This window comes from Tiliqua scincoides, chromosome 4, assembly GCF_035046505.1.
Source record: "Tiliqua scincoides isolate rTilSci1 chromosome 4, rTilSci1.hap2, whole genome shotgun sequence".
NCBI classification, from domain to species: Eukaryota; Metazoa; Chordata; class Lepidosauria; order Squamata; family Scincidae; genus Tiliqua; species Tiliqua scincoides.
Window position 1 is genome coordinate 181,508,765 of NC_089824.1, and position 19,871 is coordinate 181,528,635.

The 19,871-nt window shown below is 44.0% G+C and overlaps 1 protein-coding gene across 1 annotated transcript in view; it reads right to left on the reverse strand.

Moving 5' to 3' along the window:
* Window positions 1-19,871, reverse strand: part of LAMB3 (laminin subunit beta 3) — an 81,831-nt gene that overhangs the window by 1,056 nt on the left and 60,904 nt on the right. Inside the window, exons 15-21 of the mRNA XM_066624667.1 lie at window positions 17,111-17,319; window positions 13,196-13,393; window positions 12,312-12,456; window positions 6,400-6,607; window positions 4,119-4,260; window positions 2,670-2,846; window positions 1,265-1,418 (exon numbers count right to left, since the gene is read on the reverse strand). Of these exons, the coding sequence (XP_066480764.1) occupies window positions 1,265-1,418; window positions 2,670-2,846; window positions 4,119-4,260; window positions 6,400-6,607; window positions 12,312-12,456; window positions 13,196-13,393; window positions 17,111-17,319 (1,233 nt within the window). The remainder of the gene's footprint in view (window positions 1-1,264; window positions 1,419-2,669; window positions 2,847-4,118; window positions 4,261-6,399; window positions 6,608-12,311; window positions 12,457-13,195; window positions 13,394-17,110; window positions 17,320-19,871) is intronic.

Genomic DNA, 19,871 nt, shown 5'->3' on the forward strand with positions numbered 1-19,871 from the left:
GTTGCAAGGAAAATAAAAGCAACTTCCGTACAGGCACATAATTAGTTACTGCCATAACGTAGTACAGTATAAGCACCTTTATAAATATGGGCAATAATATCCATTGCTTTACTGTGCAGATTCATGACTAGGCTCCAGCTTCAGTCTCTTCCTTGCCTCCCCACCCTGGCTGACATCTTGCAGCCTGAATTTTCTGCCTGCCCACAACAGCAGCCATGCACAGCCACTCAGTTTCCCTAAACTACAGGCAGGACCTGACCTACCATTAAGGGATTGCTGCTTCATAGCATCCTGAATCAGCTTTGCATTTCTTCCTGGAAAAGCATCCATTTCCCCCTCCCCCGTAGGGCTAAATGAGTTTAGACACTGACATCAGCAGACACTGATAATATATGTTCATCGTGTTCTGCATGGGAAATGGTCTGTCTGCCTGTTTAAGAGTATCAAGATTCCTTGCTGCATTCAGCAAACTGTGAGCAGGGTAAATGGCTGGCAGCAGCCAGCTGCCAAGCCTCTGGCATAGAGAGGCACCTTCAATGAAAGGCATTAATTAGAAAGAAGTTTTATCAATGGAAGCAACCCTGAATCCCCTTTCCAATAAAACTTCTGGCTTGAAGCCAGCCAATTATTCATGCTGCACCTTCCATGGGGGCCAAGGCATTTAGTCAATGCATTGGCTGCTTCCCAAAACATATTGAGCAAAGTCATTAGACTTGGAAGCTGAAAACCAAAATGTCCAAATGGAGCCTCAAACAATCTGGCACCTGGCTTGGAAACTTACGTTAGAACTTAAGTCTGTATGGCTGTGCAGCACCCTGGTTATATATCCACTGCACTAACATAATATAATTAACCAAAATACTGATCTGCACACAGGCATCACCATAGTCGCTTTTTTGATTAAGGCAAGTCATCACCTCTCCATATAACCCCGATACCACATCCGCACAGGGCTGCACAGAATCTATCTTGAAGAACATGCACGTGAACATGAACAGGCCTGAAGGTGTCCGTTCGTAAATAGCTATTTCCCCCTCTGAGACATCAATCACCAACAATGATATGTGAAAACACCTGCAAAAACACATCTAAAACTACTAGGATTCAACCGAAGGAGACACATTTTGCCAGAAAAAAAAACAACCCTATGACTGACACCAGTTTCCCTCAAGCCCATAATGCTCTGTTGTGGTACAAACAAGGCAGTAAAGATCATGGCTGTAATGTATGCAAGAATGAGGGATCACACACATGCTCTCCTTACCTCCCATCCTGGCCATCATACTCCAAGCTTCTTCAAACAATGTGTTGGCCTCCCGGTGAGCACTTGTGATCCGAGCCCCTTGTGCCCCCAAGTTTGACCCTTGTCCCGCCTGCTTCTTCAGTTCTGCATATTTTTCTTTCACCTTTTCAAATCCCTGTGGAGGAAAAAACAAAACAGAAGAAGAGGATGAAGTCAATCATCTGATGGATCTATTGCGATGATAAGCCAGAACCCCAAGAATCTAAATCTCAGTTGTTCTTCCCTCTTTATCATCTACGAGATGCATGTACATCTCGTACATGCAGCAGAGGCTCAGAGGTCAGGCATAATCCTCATAAACAGTACTTTGCTTTATTCATGTTTCTAACTCTTCACAGAAGGTAGATTTCCTTCCTCTGTCTTCCTCCTTTTTCCCCTAAGCATAGGAAAATGCTATGGTCTCCTCAGTTCCTTCCTCCTTTAGCTCCTGGTATTTGACTTCAAGGCAATCCTCCTTTCAATGTGACTCCTGCCAGTTTGTCCCAAAAGCCACAGCTACACCCAACTTATCTTCCTCTACTATTCTACTTCCAAACATCTTTCCTTCCTGGTAGGAAGTCACTTTCCTCCAAGGTTTCTCCCCATGTTAAAAAAAAATCTTCCATGTTTAGAACGAAATATGAAATGGGAAGAGCCGAAGCTGACAACTACGGGCGCAATCCTAACCCCTTATGTCAGTGCTTTCCAGCACTGACATAAGGACAATGCAGCTCTGAGGTCAGGGAACAAACATTCCCTCCCTTTGAGGAGGAATTCGTGAGTGACATCCAACTGCAGGATGCAGCACATGTCCCATTGGCACCGCTATGCCAGTGCTGGAAAGCACTGACATAAGCGGTTAGGATTGTGCCCCAAATCTACTATGTAAAAACAGCACAAAATATTCTATCATCACTTCGCAGTTCTGTTGCTTGGGGCTAGGAAATGTGCAAAGTTTGACGAGGCGATCATGAAACATGATCAGGAGAGCCAGGATGGTATAGTGGTTGGAGAACTGGACTTAGACCTGGAAGACCCAGGTTCAAATCCCCACTTAGCCATGAAGCTTCCTGGGTGACCTTGGGCCAGTCTACAACACTCTGAGCTCCTTGGAGGAAGGGTGGTATAAAAATATGAAAATTTTTAAAAAATGAAACAGCAACTGAGAGAATGTACATACAAGTACCGTATAATATCCAGAAATCTGCACCATTATCAAGATTAGTGGGAATAAGAATTCAAAAGTATCCCAGAAAGCACTGACCTCAGCTGATTGACTGATATTCCCCCCTCCCTGAGCATGAAAGCAGCTAGAGGAGCTAACAGATAGCAGTGTGTTTTCCTTAGATGCATGGAATAATGCATGGAAGGTGCCATTTTTTTTTACCTGCTGTGTGCTCCTTGCTTGCTCACTGGCTTCTCTTGCGCTCTGCTGAGCATCAGTAGCCCACAACTGGTTCTGACCTGCTTTGCGCCGTAACTGGTTGAGTCTCTGAGTGAAGCTGTCCACCTGATCAGTTATATCCTGCACACTCCTCAAAGTTGGATTCAGGACAGTCTGAATCTGAACATTCCAAAGGAGAAAACACATAGCAGTTGAATTAAAGTACTCAACCTCTACTAAAGGGGAGTAGTCAAAACATGGAACTCACTGCCATATGAATGAAGATGCTACATTATCGAGAACTGAAAAATGACTGAGTGTTCAGAGCTAACAATTCAGACTTAGAATAGTAGGAGCTACCCAGTTTGGGCAAAGATAATGAAGTTAGGTTGATCGGGGATGAAAGCCAGTTGGTATATACTATGACTTTGGAACATAACCCTCTTGTAAGATGTGGGTGAACTGTACACTGGACCTTCAATTTAACGTACTGATGGGGAAAGGAGTATCTGTTAATGCCAAAAGTCTGTTAAATCCTAATGCAGCATTACTCAACTAGTGGTACTTGAGGTGGTGTCTGGTGATATGTGCGGAACCCTCAGATGTCTGCCGTCTGGCAGTGAGACCAGCAATGCAAAGCAACAAGCAGTAGTAGGAGACTCTGCTCAAAAAAAGTCCCCTTGTCCACCCTGAGCCTCTTACTGGTGTTTGTCACATTGCCTCTGTCCTTTCAATCTGGATGTAACTGGCAATGAAATCATCACCAGTTACTTCTGGTGGTACTTCCAATAGGTGGACCATGAGAAGTGGTGTGGTGAGAGACAAACATTGAAAAATGATGTCCTGATACAATTATGGCAATGCACAGATGCACACACAAAACATATTGGACTAGTTTTTAAAGAAGGAGACAAGGTCACTTATTTACGAAGTCTGTTAAATTGAGATCTGTTAAATCAAGGGTTCACTGTATAGTGAAAATATATACTGTAGGCTTGGGAAGGACAGAAGGACATGAATAAGCAGGAACAAAACATCTTTACATCAATTTATGCTGAACAAGATCAAAGTTCATTGAGACAATGGTGTGTCCCAGCATGGTTAGATGGAACTTATCAAGAAGTACAGTATAACTTTCTTCTCCAAACTGCATGCAATAGTATTTCACATGTTACAGTGAAGTCTGCAAGAATTTGAAGGAGTCCTGTACAACTTGAGACTAGCCAAGCAAAACCGTCCACCAGCCAGGTATTGGAGGACCCACCTAAGACTCTACAAACCATTTCTGGTCACCTGCCTAGGGATGGCAGTGGGAAGTTGTAAACCACTTGGCAGGCTGGCTTGCACTAGAGAGCTTGTGGACTGCATTCAGCTTGGAGGGTCACCAGCCCCTTTTAAAGTAAAAAATTAGTATGGGAGTTCAATACCAGTGGCTTAGCATGCATGACTCACCTCATCAAGACGGTCTTGGATGAGTCGGAGGGAATACCCAGAGCCACGGATGGTGTCTTCAGCCCCCTGCAGTGCTATGTTCGCTTGTCTCAAATTCTCTACCACCTCTTCCACATTGCCCTCAACAGCATTTGCTCGAGTCCTAGAAAAAATTTTAAATAAAAAAACCATTTTGTCATTTTTGGAAAAGGCATCTCTCTGGATTCCTATCACATACTGCTTTGTGACTAACAGAAGAAGAAAAACAAATAAAACAAACAGAAGCAGTAGGAAAAGTGGGACAATTCTTAACAACTTAGGTAGAGGCGATTGTAAACCACTTCTAAACTAATGTGGGACAAAACCTTGAGCTAGATAAGGAGGCAAGTTTAATTTGGCACCTGAGGGTCCTTGTGAGTGCTCATGGCAGAGCTGGCTGCAAGAGATCCCATTTCTTTGAGCTAACATGGTGAGTGCTAGTGTAATATAGTGGTTACAAGCAGAGCTGGCACAAGACCAATGATGCCAAATGCTGCCCCCCTTAGCTGATGACATGCCAACCTCTGCTCCTCTTACTCTCAAATGTTCTAACTCAGCACTCCTCTCCACATGTCCTCTTCTCCTCTGCTCCTCTTTACCTTTCCCATTCCAGAGAGAGAGAGAGAGAGAGAGAGAGAGAGAGAGAGAGAGAGAGAGAGAGAGAGAGAGAGATTCAGTGGAGGCACATAAATGGGCATCCCTCTCCCCCCAATGTGATGACTCTCCCCTTAACCCCTGCTAATTAGGTAAGAGGCACTTTTTCAAGTGGGTGCTCCTTTTTTAAGCAGGGGGAGAGTAACTGGCCCACCTCACCCCAGCACTGTCTATTCTAGTGGCTGTCTGCTGGTATTCATTTGCATCTTTTTAGATTGTGAGCCCTTTTGGGACAGGGAGCCATTTAGTTATTTGATTTTTCTCTGTAAACCGCTTTGTGAACTTTTAGTTGAAAAGCGGTATATAAATACTGTTAATAATAATAATAATAATGACAGCTTCAGTTGACCTCATGGATGGGCTGGCCCTATACAAGACTGAACTGCAGAGTCAAAAAATCCCTGGTTCACTCTGGTTCATCCCTGGTTCACCTATGAAGTCTCATTAGGTGTCTGTGGGCAAGCCATTATTTCTCACTCAGCTTACCCCCAAGTTCACCCAGTCTGAAACCTGAGGACAATACAATTGGCCTACTTTACAGTGATGTTTGAATTATTGAGATAATATATGTAAAAAATTTTAGGGGAAAAAAATGTTATACAACTACTCTTATTATTTAGTGGAGAAAGTCTAAGCTGAAGTCCCATTTCACACTTTGTCACTAGCAATATTGAAGCTGCTTCTCCACGGCAGCTTCCCACACTGCTGTGGTAAGCTTTGGAGCGCAAAAACTATGTGGGCTGAGCCAACTGTGTGGATCCCTCCTACGCAACTACTGCATGGCCAGGAACGAGGGCAATGATCAGATGAGAAGGAACCACACAACCACTGCATGTGACTCTTGTATTCAGCCCCGCGTGGCATGGCATGGAATGATGCATTTGATGTATGTCCCATGCTGATAATGAGAAATTTAAAAGGGGCCTGAATGACATCCTGTTGGGGGAGAAGCAATTTCATCTTTGGAAAAATGCTTTATATTTTAAAGTTTAACAACATCAGACGGATTTGTAAATAAGTATGAGGTGCTTGAGAATTTCCAAAAAAGCTGGTCATCTTGTACTTGCTGGAAAGCAAGGCTTCTGTGGCTGGAGGGAACTACTTCCGACCAGGACCAGCCTTAGGAGCTGCAGGGCCCCTGCAATTTCTGCTGGAGGGGCCATCCCCACAGGACCCTCCTACTCACCAGGATGAGCAGCAGTGGAGAGGCACCCAGTAGCGGCATCACCACCAACTGCATGGGGGGGGGAGCAATTTCAAGTCAATCTGATCCAGGAGCGGGCAAGAGGGAGGGCCATCCAGCAGCAGTGGTCGGTTCACAGTGCCTGACCTTGTGACGCCTTGGCATGGAAGATTCCAAGTCGGAGCATCAGCTACAGAGCAAGGTGCCAGCTGTGGCTATGAATACTCCACTCACCACCCCAGTGCAGGGCCCCTCCAGGTGGCCAAATCAGCCTGGCCCTGCTTTTGGCCATTTGCAGGCTCATGTCAAATATCACTGACCTTGTGGACCAATTTCTCTCTCTCTCTCTCTCTCTCTCTCTCTCTCTCTCTCTCTCTCTTCCCCCCCCCCCCTCCATGAACCATTGCTACCTGCTTGGCTCTTTACCTGGCTTCTTCAGCCTCCTGCTGCAGTCGTTTGGCCTTAGCAATGTCACCAGCAGTTTGGGCAATGATGCTGCCAGGGCCCTGCAGCTTAGCAGCCAGGCTCCGAATTTCGTTCATCTTCCTGAGAATCATGGCAGAGTCCGTAGGGAGGTGGAGAGAGAGGACATAGTCGCTGACCTGCTGGATGGCAGCAGCATCTGTATCTGGAGCTGCAAAGGGGAGAAAGGAAACTTGCCATCTCAAATAAGGAGCAAGTGTGCCTCTCTCATTTATCCAGCCAACACTTTGTAAGCAAGTGTTCAAATTCTACCACTGCCATCTCCAGGTTGAGGGGCTTCAGCAAACCAAGTAAAATAAATATTGCATAGCTAGGAGCAACAAGACTGCTTGCTGTTCTTCCAAACAAAGACATAGGACAAATCTTGGCAGACCTCACTGCATACCTTAGCAGTGGAATTTGCGTTAAAAAGGCTTTCAAAGGCAACACAATCAATGAGAAACAGGCATCACAACCAATAGAGCAACTGGAAGTAAAACATGTCAATATCTACAGTTCAATTCAGATTTGTAATGCAGAAGCTGAGGCTACAATCCAATGCACACTTTCCTTGGAGTAGGCCCCACTGACACAATGGGACTTACTTCTGAGTAGCCCTGCCTGGGCTTGAGCTATAAGGAAGGCAAAAACAATCATATTTGCAAAGCCCCAAATGGTCCACATCAAAGGAAGAGACTGAGAAGAGAGGAGAGCACTCAGAATTGGTTTAGGAGGGAGAAAAATTCTGCAGTTAGGGCAAACTACATATTATGCACATATGCAAGGAAGCCTTACAGCTGAAAGAAAGAATGAATGAAAGGGTAGAGTTTGGTATCAAGGAACAGCAGCCAGAGGTAGGGCTCAATCTTTCCATTTACCACTGTTTCTGATCCAGACCACTCCTACTTCCCCCCACAAGTCTCCACATGCTTCTTTATCAGGGTATACACATGTCTGGAGTCCCCTGAGAAAACAGCAGCTAGGGGAAGGGTATTTGAACTAAAAAAAGGTCAGCAGGGAAAAGGAAGTGCACCCCCTGCCCTCCATTTAAAACCTCCCCCTCCCAAATAAGCTTTTCATTTTACTTTTTTTTTTTTTTTTAAGCCTACAGACTTTAAAAATATGCACATCCTTGGTTATCAGTTTTCAACTTGGGCAGAAATTCAGCTCAGCCTTAGATGGGGCTTGAGAATGAAGGAGCTTGATAGTGCCAGCTTCTGGCCATAGCTAAGTTCTGTGTGTTTTTCGCCTTCTCTGCTGTGAGTAGTCGCTTCTGTTTATCTACCTGTAGACATTTTTCAAAGCAGTGGGGGGGAGGGTACATTGCTTTCAGAATCTCCCATATCCTGGAGCTCTCAACATTTCAGAATTTATCCCCCCATTTAAAGTGCGAATCTCTCTCATTTTCTGCCCTAGAAACTTGTCATTTCAAAGCACGTTTAATCCTCAGGAGGCAATGCGAGAATTTTCACAATGACAAGACATATCTCCTCCCACTGGGAGAAGTCTGAAGAAAGAGATAAGGATTGAAGCAAAATATATATATAATTTTCAGAGAGGCTTATGGGGGCAAAGGAAATCACAGATAAGGCAAAATAAAAGGAGACAGAAGCTAAAGAGATAGGATTTCTAGATATAACAAGTGACAGCATGGAGCCCATGTGAAGGGAGGTGGCCTTTGACTTAATCTTGAATGGTGCTCTGGACATAAAGCAAGAATTTTTGGATTGCTCAAGAACAGTGGCCAGAATGCTATTAAATTCAGTGTAGATACAAGGAGAACATTGCCTGGAAAATCCAATGGGTCCACTTGAAAATCAAGTTGAAAGAGATCATTCAGGATGCAAGTTTTACGTATAAGCTAAAGCTGAGATCAACTAAAGGTGTTACGTTGTTTGCGGAAGTGGGAAATGTGTGTAGGTTTGTTTCAAAGAAAGAAGATTTGGTGATTGTATAAGAACTCAGAGGCATAACTAGAACCCCTTGTGCCCAGGACAATGATGTCACAAAGTCACATGGGACTGTGACATCACTTCTGGGTTCTCCCCAGAGGAGAAGGCACTGGCAGCTTCACGCCCCAATTCTTCTCCCTTTGGAGAGTCTCCACAGGAGAAGGAACAGGGGGGCACAAAGCCCCCAGCGCCTCCTCCAGGGAGAACACATAAGTGACTGCCTTATGCATTGCGCCGTCAGGCAGGTGCCTCTCAGGTTTCGCCCTAGTTATGCCTCTGTAAAAACTTCCTTCAAAAATGACATGGTGGTGGCTGTTCTCAGCCTTTATATTCATGTCTGAAGGTGTGTGAAAATGTCGTGCAAGAAAACTCCATCTCCATCACATATATCTGCTCTAGAGAAAAGACTCATGAAGGTCAAAGCTCTACAAGCAACTTCTTCTACACATACACAACACACACACCAACACAGAGCCATTCCACAATTTTTCCCATAGCAAGAGATGGCCTTCATTGAGACAAAGGGCAGAAGATGCAATGTAGGAACAATACTTGTGCATAAATGGCTCAGGGCCTTGGGACTACTAACTCACTGCTGTGTATCAGAGCTGAAAGAATTATTGTCACACACACACACACACACCCTTGTCGCATATTTTTCCATTTGCTGCATTGTCCCCAAATGGCTTGGAAAAGCCTAAGAATTGAGCCATTTCTCAGAGCAACACTTGTTTGTAATTTAACTTGTATTACCTTCCCTCGTCTGAGATCAGTGGAAGTAACCAAAGATTCATCTGCCTGGGGATATAATAAGATGATTTTTTTAAAAAGTACTTACAGTATTTTCTTGTTGCACCATGAAGGTGTGAAACCTTTTAATCAACTAATGGGTCCAACACAGGATAATATTCACTTGTTCTGTCTTTTTTCATACTGAATCAGCAGATTTAGAGGGGGAAAGGTAGTGGAAAGAAACCATTTGGCCTAGAGCATGCTAGAAATTCATGGCAGATCAGGGAAACAATGCAAAGAACAGCTTCTCGGTCTCCTTCCAGATGCGCTGCAGGCATTAGACACAGCAGCACTTGAGAACTCTCTGTACCAAATATGTGGTCTGACGCAAAGGAACAATAAAAGCATAATGCATTGTACTAAAAGCACACAAGCAAGAGATTAATATCTCAAGTAAACATGGAATGGATGACAGCAGAACTGACTTGTTCGTTTAAAAACTACCAAGTATTAAAAACACATTAAAAAAAAAAGAAACTGAACATAAAGTGACCAGGTTTTCTTTAAAAGTACAATAAGAAGTGTTGTAGCCATCAAGAATAAGGAGATGAACTTTCCTCTAAGTCAGTGTTGTTCAACCTTTTTCATGCCACAACCCCAATGAATGAATGAAGTATGAGACTGGGGACCCCATGTCAAGCTCACCCCCCCTTCTGGGACCCTATCTGCCCACCCCACCCCTATTGCCCCCACTCCCCACACCCATTATGACCTCCCAGCACAGGCATACCTGGGGAGGGTCTGGGAAGCAAAAGCCCTGGGTGTCACCCCATGGGGGTTGGCACCACAACCCTTCCCACCCCACCATTTTTTCTTTCTTTTTTCAGGTTTGTTTTCAAGGTCTTTTAAGGGCAGGGGGATCTGCTCAAGGCCTCCCCATTCCCCAGAAAATCTTCTGAGGCCTTCAAAATTTTCCATGAAAACCAGAAGTATCTTTTTGGCATGGGATGGGATGGGATGGAATTCTGCAGTCCTGGCCCCAGGCAACACTGGGGTCAGGTTCACAATTGCCTCCCAGCACTGTTCACTGTTACTAGAGAGAGCAGAAAAAGTTATTATGAAGCTTGGCACTAGTGAAATTTATTTGAGCACAATTGCTAAGAACTTGAGCAGGACTGGGACACAATCTCCTGGTACCCGAAAGGTCGCACCAGATGCCTCTAATTCAGTGGTCTTCAATCTTTTTTGTTCCCGTAAGTTGCCGTGGCCCCACAACTGAGGCCCCAAGGTTGAAGAACACTGCTCTAGGTTTTTGGTTCACTAATAGTATAACTAATAGTATTGGTGGCTAGGAATGCTTGCTTCGATGAGCATTTTTGATGGCTGGGGTCTACGAGCTAAAAAACACCCCTCTCATCTTTTTCTGTGAGTACTGGAGAGAAATTTTGTGTCATTTGGAATGAAGTTGTGGTGGGGGAGTTAGATTGGATTGGGCTATAAATGATCCTATTCTCTTGTTTTAAAATGTCTCTTTTCACCTCTTAAGTTAACTAATATTTTCATAACCCTGATCAAGTCACTTATCTCAGACTGAAAGAATCTACTTCCTTTTTTCCCCAAGGCTGACTATTTTTAAACTGGTCCCAGAACTGTACTTTGAACAGCCATGAAATGTGCAGCAATTTGCAAACAATAAAACCCCATGCCCTGAAATTAGCCCTTCATCTGCTAATTCTTGAATTTCAAACATCTATTAAAAGCTCAGAGGTAGGCCACACCATTCTTTTCAGGTAATCTGGTAACTTTTTGCTTTTCCTCTCTTACAGCCTAACCCTTTTTACATACTAGCCAGAAGTAAATTCCACTTTGTCAAAGAAACTTCCTTCCAAACAAATGTGCAGATGATTGCAGCCTTTAAAACATTAACCTAGAGATCCACTGAGTTGAAAAGCAGGATATAACTATAAATAATAAACACATGGAAATCACCCTTAAAACTTAAACATTTTTTAAAATCCCTTCAGTCGCCCTTGGGATCAGTCCATAAAGTACATCATATTTTCAAGATTTTAAAAAAAGAAAAACTTTCCCCTCACCTTTTGCTCCTTTTAAATTAATATAATCCCTGCTTTGCCACAACTTACTTTCCCTGTCCTGATACATAATATACTTCATAGACAATCACTAAGATGGAGTGCAAGTGGATTCTTGCAATGTCCAAAAAAGTATTTTTTAATTATGCATAGTAACTTGCCATTACAAGATGTACCTCCAACTATTGTACGGAGGAATAAGTCCAACTAGTTTCAATGCAACATACTTCCAAGTAAACATGCAGAGGGTTCATGCTACAAGGCTACAATCCTAAGGAAACACTGAGTTCAGTGAGGATTACTCCCAAGTAAGTGTGAACAGAATTGCAACTTTGAGTATAACTCCATTGAACTCAGTGGAATTTATTTTTGAGTAAACATGACAATAATCTATAAAAGGGGGGTTAGATTTCATCTAGTCTGAATAAACAGAATACAGGTATCTTGTAGTCTTGTGTGCTCCCTCAGGTATCTGGTGGGCCACTGTGAGATACAGGAAGCTGGACTAGGTAGTTTTAGCCCAGTGGTTCCCAAACTTTTTCGACTGGTGGCTCCCTTGACCTCCTGAGCCATTGGCCGCGGCTCTCCATTAGGGCTACAATCCTATGCATTGTATAGGGTGGTGGGTTTTTAGTGTGAATTCACAGACTCCCCTGGCTGGTTCCATGGCTCTCCAAAGAACCCTAGCTGACAGTCTGAGAACCACAGCTTTGGCCTCATCCAGCAGGGCTCTTCTTATGTTCTTATAAATCTGGCCCTGTAAATCTGAAGTTGAAGATCAGATAAAAAATGTCATGAAATTCACAGCCAACAACAGTACGTATCAATTCTTAGTTACTAAAATCCAACTGCACCTAAACTACACGCTGTGTGATGAAATGAACTGTGTCTCTTCTGGTCAATGTAGATAGAACAGAATAAGAAATGAGTCTGAATCTGATCTCTGTATTTTCCAGCAGCGTCTCTCACTGCAGATTTTGAAGCTTTTACTGTATGAACTGATTCTGCCAGCCATTACGTTCCTCCCAGGGGCTTTGTATCCAGAAGCCTGGGAACTACCAGCACTGATGTTTCACTTATAGGATTTTTTTGGCCTTACCTGACAGGAAGTTGCGAACCTGGCGGATGAACTGCTGGGTGCGTTGTATATCCCCCTCTATTTGGGTCCTAGTTGTGCTCATTTGGTCTCCCAGTCTTCGGGCGTTGGTTTGAATCTGGTTGGCAGTTATTTCGGCAGCTTTGATCTGTCAATATGCAAAGAAGAGGCAGTTCATGCAAAGCACAATACACTCCAAAAGCTTCAACCTTCAAATAGTGGTTCTAAAGATTTATTTATTTACTTATTTTATTCTTTATTCAAGAATAAAGAATACTTTATTCTTGAATAAAGACCAAGAAAGGCGGTATATAAATACTGTGTATTATTATTATTATTATTATTTATTTACTGTATTTCTACCCTGCCTTTCTCTCCAAAGGGACCCAAGGCAGCTTCTTGAAAGATGCCTTTCCACAAGATTCCTCACTTCCCTGATTCTTAGTGAGCTTCATTCAAGCATCTTGACAAAGAGCATGATGTGAATTTTGTATCCGCTCCCTGTGACAGTATCACAACCCCCAATATTACATACATTCACTTGCTCCATGTTACAAATTTTGGTCTACATGGCAGAAATTTCTGGAAAGTTTCACTTCCACTAATTGAATGATCGAGACTTCCTTTCACAAGGATGCACAAACATTCACCTGTTGGCTCATTCAAATCAATGTATCAAAATCAAAATCAACATGAGTCGGAGGATTATAATGAAAAAAGCCGTTTCCAAGTTAGGAGTCTTGACAATTACATTCAGGCAGTACAAAACATGCATTTTCCTTGACTGATATTGAAGGACTCCAATTTTTTTTATCTCTCTTGGAAACAAGGTAGAATCCCCAACTCTCATCCTGGCCTGCCCCCCCCCCCCTATTCTGCACACCCACCTTCTGTGTTGTCTCTTGCAGTCGGATGCCTAAGTTGTGAATCTCTTGAGAGGTTTTCTGGGCAGTTTTGATGGAGTTGTCAGAAAGTGAGAAGATCCCTCTGCAGCCCTCCTCAGGGCTGCATTCACTGGTATGAGGACACAGTTCACCAGTACATTCCCCGGGTGTGCAAATCTCTGATCGGATGCCACTGCAAATCTAAACAAACAGACTATACAATCAGTTAAGTGAGATGATCAACAGTACAAGACTCAAAAACCAGGAACTGATTCTTAGACACTTATTAGCAACTACGTATTAAATCATAATGAGCAAGGCTGACATTAGGGTATTGGTTGGCATAGCCGGGCAGCTGCCTTAAGAACATAACAAGAGCCCTACCAGATCATAAGGACTAAAAGTCTATCTAGTTCAGCATCCTTCTGTTTTCCACAGTGGCCAACAAAAGGAGGTTGGGCCGATCCAGAAGGCCGACTGAAACTGTTGCCTTAGGCAGTAGATTGGCAGAGAGGCACTACTTCCAACCACCCACGTGCCTCTACTGTTCTTCCTCCTCCACCCACTCCCTGAACTGGAAAAGGAAGACAGGGTGGAGCAGAAGAGAAATTGTGGAAGAGTAGAGCATATTGGACTAAAGCAACTCCTCCACACTTCTCCCTCTTTCTTTTTCAATCCACTGAGTGGGAAGAAAAAGCATGTATGCACTGCTGAAACAGAGACGCCTGCGTTGGCTCGGTCATGTCGTGAGAATGGATGATGGCCGGATCCCAAAGGCTCTCCTCTATGGAGAACTCATGCAAGGAAAGCGCCCTACAGGTAGACCACAGCTGCGATACAAGGACATCTGCTAGAGGGATCTGAAGGCCTTAGGGATGGACCTCAACAAGTGGGAAACCCTGGCCTCTGAGCGGTCCGCTTGGAGGCAGGCTGTGCAGCATGGCCTTTCCCAGTTTGAAGAGACACTTTGCCAGCAGTCTGAGGCAAAGAGGCAAAGAAGGAAGGCCCATAGCCAGGGAGACAGACCAGGGACAGACTGCACTTGCTCCCGGTGTGGAAGGGATTGTCACTCCCGGATTGGCCTTTTCAGCCACACTAGACGCTGTGCCAGAACCACCTTTCAGAGCACGATACCATAGTCTTTCAAGACTGAAGGCTGCCAATACCAATACAAGAGTGGGAAGAGCAGCTGCAGATGCATCTTCTGGGTAAGGGGGGAGCATTTGGAACTCCACCTCAAGCATCAGGAGGTCTTGGGCTGGCCCTGGCCAACAAGACACATCTGGAAATCCCACAAGCAAAATATATAAGCACTAGTCCAACCACTGGAATTCAGAAGCATTCAGCCAGAACCAATAGCCCAATAAAGGCCCACCACTGATCAGAAATGCATCAAAGGTCATATTGTGATGTGAAGGGCAATTGGATGGAGTGGGTCAGTGATTATTTTGCATTCTTCTCCCTCTAGCAGAGATGCAATGGGTGTAACAAAGGGGAGTCACAATGGTTTACAACTAAAGGCCTAGAAAACCACCAGCCAGTCCTGCTAACAAGGCCAAAAGTCATTGCACACTTTCATGTGAGACATACAAAATTATGCATTGGAAGGATAAAGTGGATAGAGAGATGCTCTTTACACTCTCACATAACACCAGAACCAGCGGACATCCACTAAAATTGAGTGTTGGGAGGGTTAGGACAGACAAAAGAAAATATTTCTTTACTCAGCATGTGGTTGGTCTGTGGAACTCATTGCCACAGGATGTGGTGACGGCATCTGGCCTAGATGCCTTTAAAAGGGGATTGGACAAGTTTCTGGAGGAAAAATTCATTACGAGTTACAAGCCATGATGTGTATGTGCAACCTCCTGATTTTAGAAATGGGCTATGTCGGAATGCCAATGTAAGGGAGGGCACCAGGATGCAGGTCTCTTGTTATCTGGTGTGCTCCCTGGGGCATTTGGTGGGCCGCTGTGAGATACAGGAAGCTGGACTAGATGGGCCTATAGCCTGATCCAGTGGGGCTGTTCTTATGTGGGTGTATCATTCTTGTGAGGTACAATATTTATCCATTTCTCCTCTCACTGAAGAATTTGTCAGCCTCAGGAATTATAAAAACACCACCCTCAAAACTGATAACTAGTGTTATCCCCACAATGTAAATAGCAACTGAGGAGGGACAGCATTTTCAAAGCTTCTCTGAGAATCAAGCAACTATCCTTCGATGACAGTGACAGTCCATGAGAAAGTTGGAAATAAAATGTCGGCTTCCTGAGCCTCAAGACAAGATCTCCATCCATGGAGATACCTCTTTAAAACAGGGAAATGTCAACTTTTATCTTGAGTGCTTGCTAGACTGCTAAGTGGTATACACTATGTTGGCAGTTTGAGAGTGCTCTTGGATCCAGTTTTGATCCTGCATGCTCCAGTAACAGGTGTGGCCAAGACTATTTTTGCCCAGTATTGGCTAGTGTACCAACTGGGTCATTTCCTGGACCAGTCATACTTAGCCATGGTTGTCCACACACTGGTTACATCAAGATAGGATCACCGTAACGTGCTCTACATTTTGGGGGGGGGGGGGGCTGCCGCTTAAGACTATCCAGAAACTTCAGCTAGTGCAGAATGAATTCTGACCCAGGCTGTTTGACTACATTACTTCACTATTGTACCAGCTCCACTGGTTTCTGGTTGATTTCTAATTCAAGATTTTGTTAGTGACCTTTAAAGCCCTAAACATCTTTACACCAAGGTACTGAAGAATGAAATGGCCTGCTCCTGAGGTCAGTTGAAGGGGTGCTCTCCAGCAGGTTCCATCACACCTACAAAACAGCTGATTGGAGGTGATCCTGGAGAGCACTTTTTTGTGATGGAATTCTATATGTGGAATTCCCTATTCATAGAGATCAGGTTGGCTCCCTCTCTATCCACTTTCTGATAACAACTGAAAACTCATTTATTTTCTTTTACTTGGGGGGATTAGTTTTTTTTTTTTTTTTCTGGGCTTGCTTTATTTTCTTCTGCTTGCTACTTTGTCTGATCTATGTTTTCATTGCTCTCTGTTGTAATTTTATTATTAATTTAATGGATTTTTTATCCTACTTTTCACTCATATGGTGAAATCAAGTTTTATTTGATCGTTTTAACAAGTTACTGTATTTATTTTTATTTTTGTGTTGTTAAATTTTGTTACAAGGCACTTTTCAATGGGGAGGGGAAATGCAAAATAAACCCATTTTAATAAAAAATAAAGAAATACTGAACTACAGAACCCAAAGAATTCTGATCTGTATAAACACTGCACAATTACTCGAAGCAGTAAACCAGCTTCTTACAGCAGATGCTCCCAAATGTTGGGTGAATGATATGAATATTAATGTTACATCAGAACACCTTATATACAAATGATTTGGGTTTTATAGAAATGCTGAGTAAATACTTCTGAATGGAAAAAGATACTGCTCTTTTCAGAGCGGTAAACAAGCTACGCCCCCAGAGAGGTAGGAGACCTCTCTGGAGACCCTGGGGGATTTCAGTCCAACTTTGAACATTGCTGGGATCCACAGGAGATGAGACAATTGGAATGGCTAATAACCCGGCCACTCCCCCACCCTTGAGTGCATTACTTTCTTTTGAGAGCATTGTTATGAAAAAGCAGCAAGACAAGCGGCTGAAGATTTTCATGGCAACAGGAAATGCAGATCAGAGTCTCCATGGCAATCATAGAACAGCAGAAACAAAGAATGAAAACAAGCACCTTGGCCAAAACCTTCTGCATTTTGTTAGGCTGTAACCATCTGAGTTGCTGCAGCAAGCATGGGAAATATGTTTCCTTGAGTACCAAATTATGATGTTACCAGGCTAATCAATTAGACAGTGCTGCAAAGACTTTAGCAGGGTTCAGCAGAGTAGCTTCACCTTGTTAATGGCTGGAGTCAAGTTTGGAGAGAAGGCCATTTCATTCTGAAGCTCCTCCAAGGCTGAGCCATGATCTGTAACATCACCTTGGAGTGCCTCCACACTTCTCCTGTTTCCCGAAGACTGAGTCAGCAGTTGAGAAGATCCAGCGATGCGCATGCTGGCATTGGAAGAGGTCTGATACGCAGAGCTGACAGTCTTGAATGCTCCTGTTGGGAGCAAAGAAATTGCAGCACGAATGGCTTTGTGACTCATAAATGCAGCATAACTTCCCAAGCCCACTGAGTTTTACCTTGGAAATAAGAGGAGGAAGGATCTGCCAGAGCAGTGAATCACACCTCTTGAAAAGCACTTGTCAAACACCTTTCAGTGAAACTTCTGAATGCCCCCACTTCTCTTTCAGCTTAATGGATTTTTTTTTTTTAAGAAAAGAAGTGCACAAAGAGAGGGGGAAAGTGACATCCATGCAGGATTGGCCTTAGGAACTGTGGGGCCCAATGAGAAGCATTTTTTGCAAAGCCCCAAATTCACAGCCAAGGTCTACAGAATCTTAGAGTTATAAATAACATTTATTATATAAATTATATATGTTGTAGAATGGAAACCAATCAAAATGCGCACTTAAAAAGTGTGTCCGAGTTAGTGAACCAAATGGATCTAAGTACATTTTAATACAAAACTGCATACATGACTAGAGTAGATTACCCTAGCGCGTGGGACCCATAGGTGTGGGGCCCAATTGGGAGCAATTGGTCCAATTGGCTTAAAGCCAGCCTTGCATCCATGTTGAGTGTGGGCTGCAACTAAGCTGTACATTGTACAATAAGGACCTGCTACCTTTGGCTCCAAGTGACCATCCAAATTGAACTTATCAGAGTGTGGTAAGCTGAGGTCTGTAACAAACAACGCCTCCCTCCACTGGGTTTTGGGAAGAGAGGCAACACTGAACCCCTTCAACAAGTCAAGTTGGCTGGAATGTTGGACCATCACGCTGCATGCACCACACAAGCAAGAGCAAAACAGCTGTATGGATCCATACTGACCAGTGGCTTAACTAAGCAATCCAGGGCACAATACTGACCCTCATAATGTCCTGGCGCTAGTCGCTTGTGCCATCCCAGAGGTGTCCCAAAAGTGCCATAAAGCACTTTTGTGCCATCATTCAAGAAAGGAGGCTCATCATTCAAGAAGGGAGGCTGGTGTGAGGCCTGCAGGACCAGCAAACCAGGAAGGCTGTGCTGGCCAAGTTAGGCCAGCACGGGGCTTCAGGATGGCAGGGGAAGGGCGAGAAGGAGGCGTTCCAGGGTGGGAGGATGGCAGGTGGCTCCATGGGCAGGCTGAGGATGAGGGGGGTGAGGCAAGAATCCAGCACTTGTGCCAGATCCTAACCCCAGTCCCAGGCAATCCAGATCAGCTCTGGGCTGCTTGGATCTGCACCACCTCCAAGTAGCCTCATTGGGGCTACTGCGGCATTACCCAGGGTAAGGGGGATGACTTCCCTTTGTCCCAGACTGAGCTGCAGGCAGCCCCAACCCCACTCTAGATAAAGAGCAGGCTGGCCAACCTCCCTGTTCCAGCATGGTGGAACTCCCCATTTCAGCATGCCTGTCAAAGATCTGTGGTGCTGTGCCATTCACAGTCTTTCCGTCATGAAAAAAGGATTGTCATCTTTGTTTTCTTCAGCAGGATTCCTATACCTTAACAGCTGCACAACAGGCAGAAATTCATTGGGGGAAGTTTTCCCCATTGCCGCATCTCTGTGCCAGAGGAAGGTTTGGCAATCCTACTTGCAAGTCACATCAATGTCCCAGGGGCTTGGGTCAGCAGAAAACTGGTGAATTGAGCTGTGCATTTCTCCATGTTTTGGTACATTCTTTGTAACTGCAGGATGCAGCACGTGTCCCATTGGTACTGCTATGCCAGTGCTAGAAAGCACTGACATAAAAGGTTAGGACTGTGCCCTAATACTAACATACTAGAAATCAGACAGGGATAGACAGACTTCTCTGCAAATAAGAAGGATGAGTGCAACAGGACTGACTTCTTTTGAACTTGACAGATTTTCTCCAAATCAAAAAATACGTACTTTATTTGCAAATATGTGGTTGGGTTAAATATATATTTTCATGATGTTTTGGAGATAGTTCACTTAAATTTAAAATCTCAAATTTTAACAACTAGACTTCTTTTCAAGTTTCTATAGGCCTTCTCCATCTAAGCTAAGAAACTGAACACACAGGTTCAGAAAGGGGCATCACTGTAAGCAAAGAAATATCTGTGTCCTATATCCTCCTTAGGCTCCCAGAGTGAATATTACGTTAGATCTAAAATTGCCACCAAATGTCACTTAAAGTGAAATTCTAAAGCAAAATTGGAGGTTCCTGCACAATTTGAAACATCAAGGGAAGCAAAAAGAATTTCAGTCAGACTAGGTAGACTTCCAACATGAGAGGGAGTCTGCACATTTACAATTAGACAGCTAAGCAAAAACAGAAACAAGTTCCACAAGTATTAAATACCCCAATACGTGTGGTAAGTCTCAGAGCAGAATTTGTTCATAAAGACTACAGCAGTGGTCTTCAACCTTTTATGTGCCATGACCCCAATAATAAATGAGACAAAGGACCCACTGCAGAGCCTGCCCCCACCCCCAGGTTCCGATCTATCCACTCCCTGTCCCCATGGCCACACACCCCCTTTGCCCCTAACTTTTGTGTCTTCACAACAACCCTATGAGGTAACAGCCTGAGCAGGGCCAACC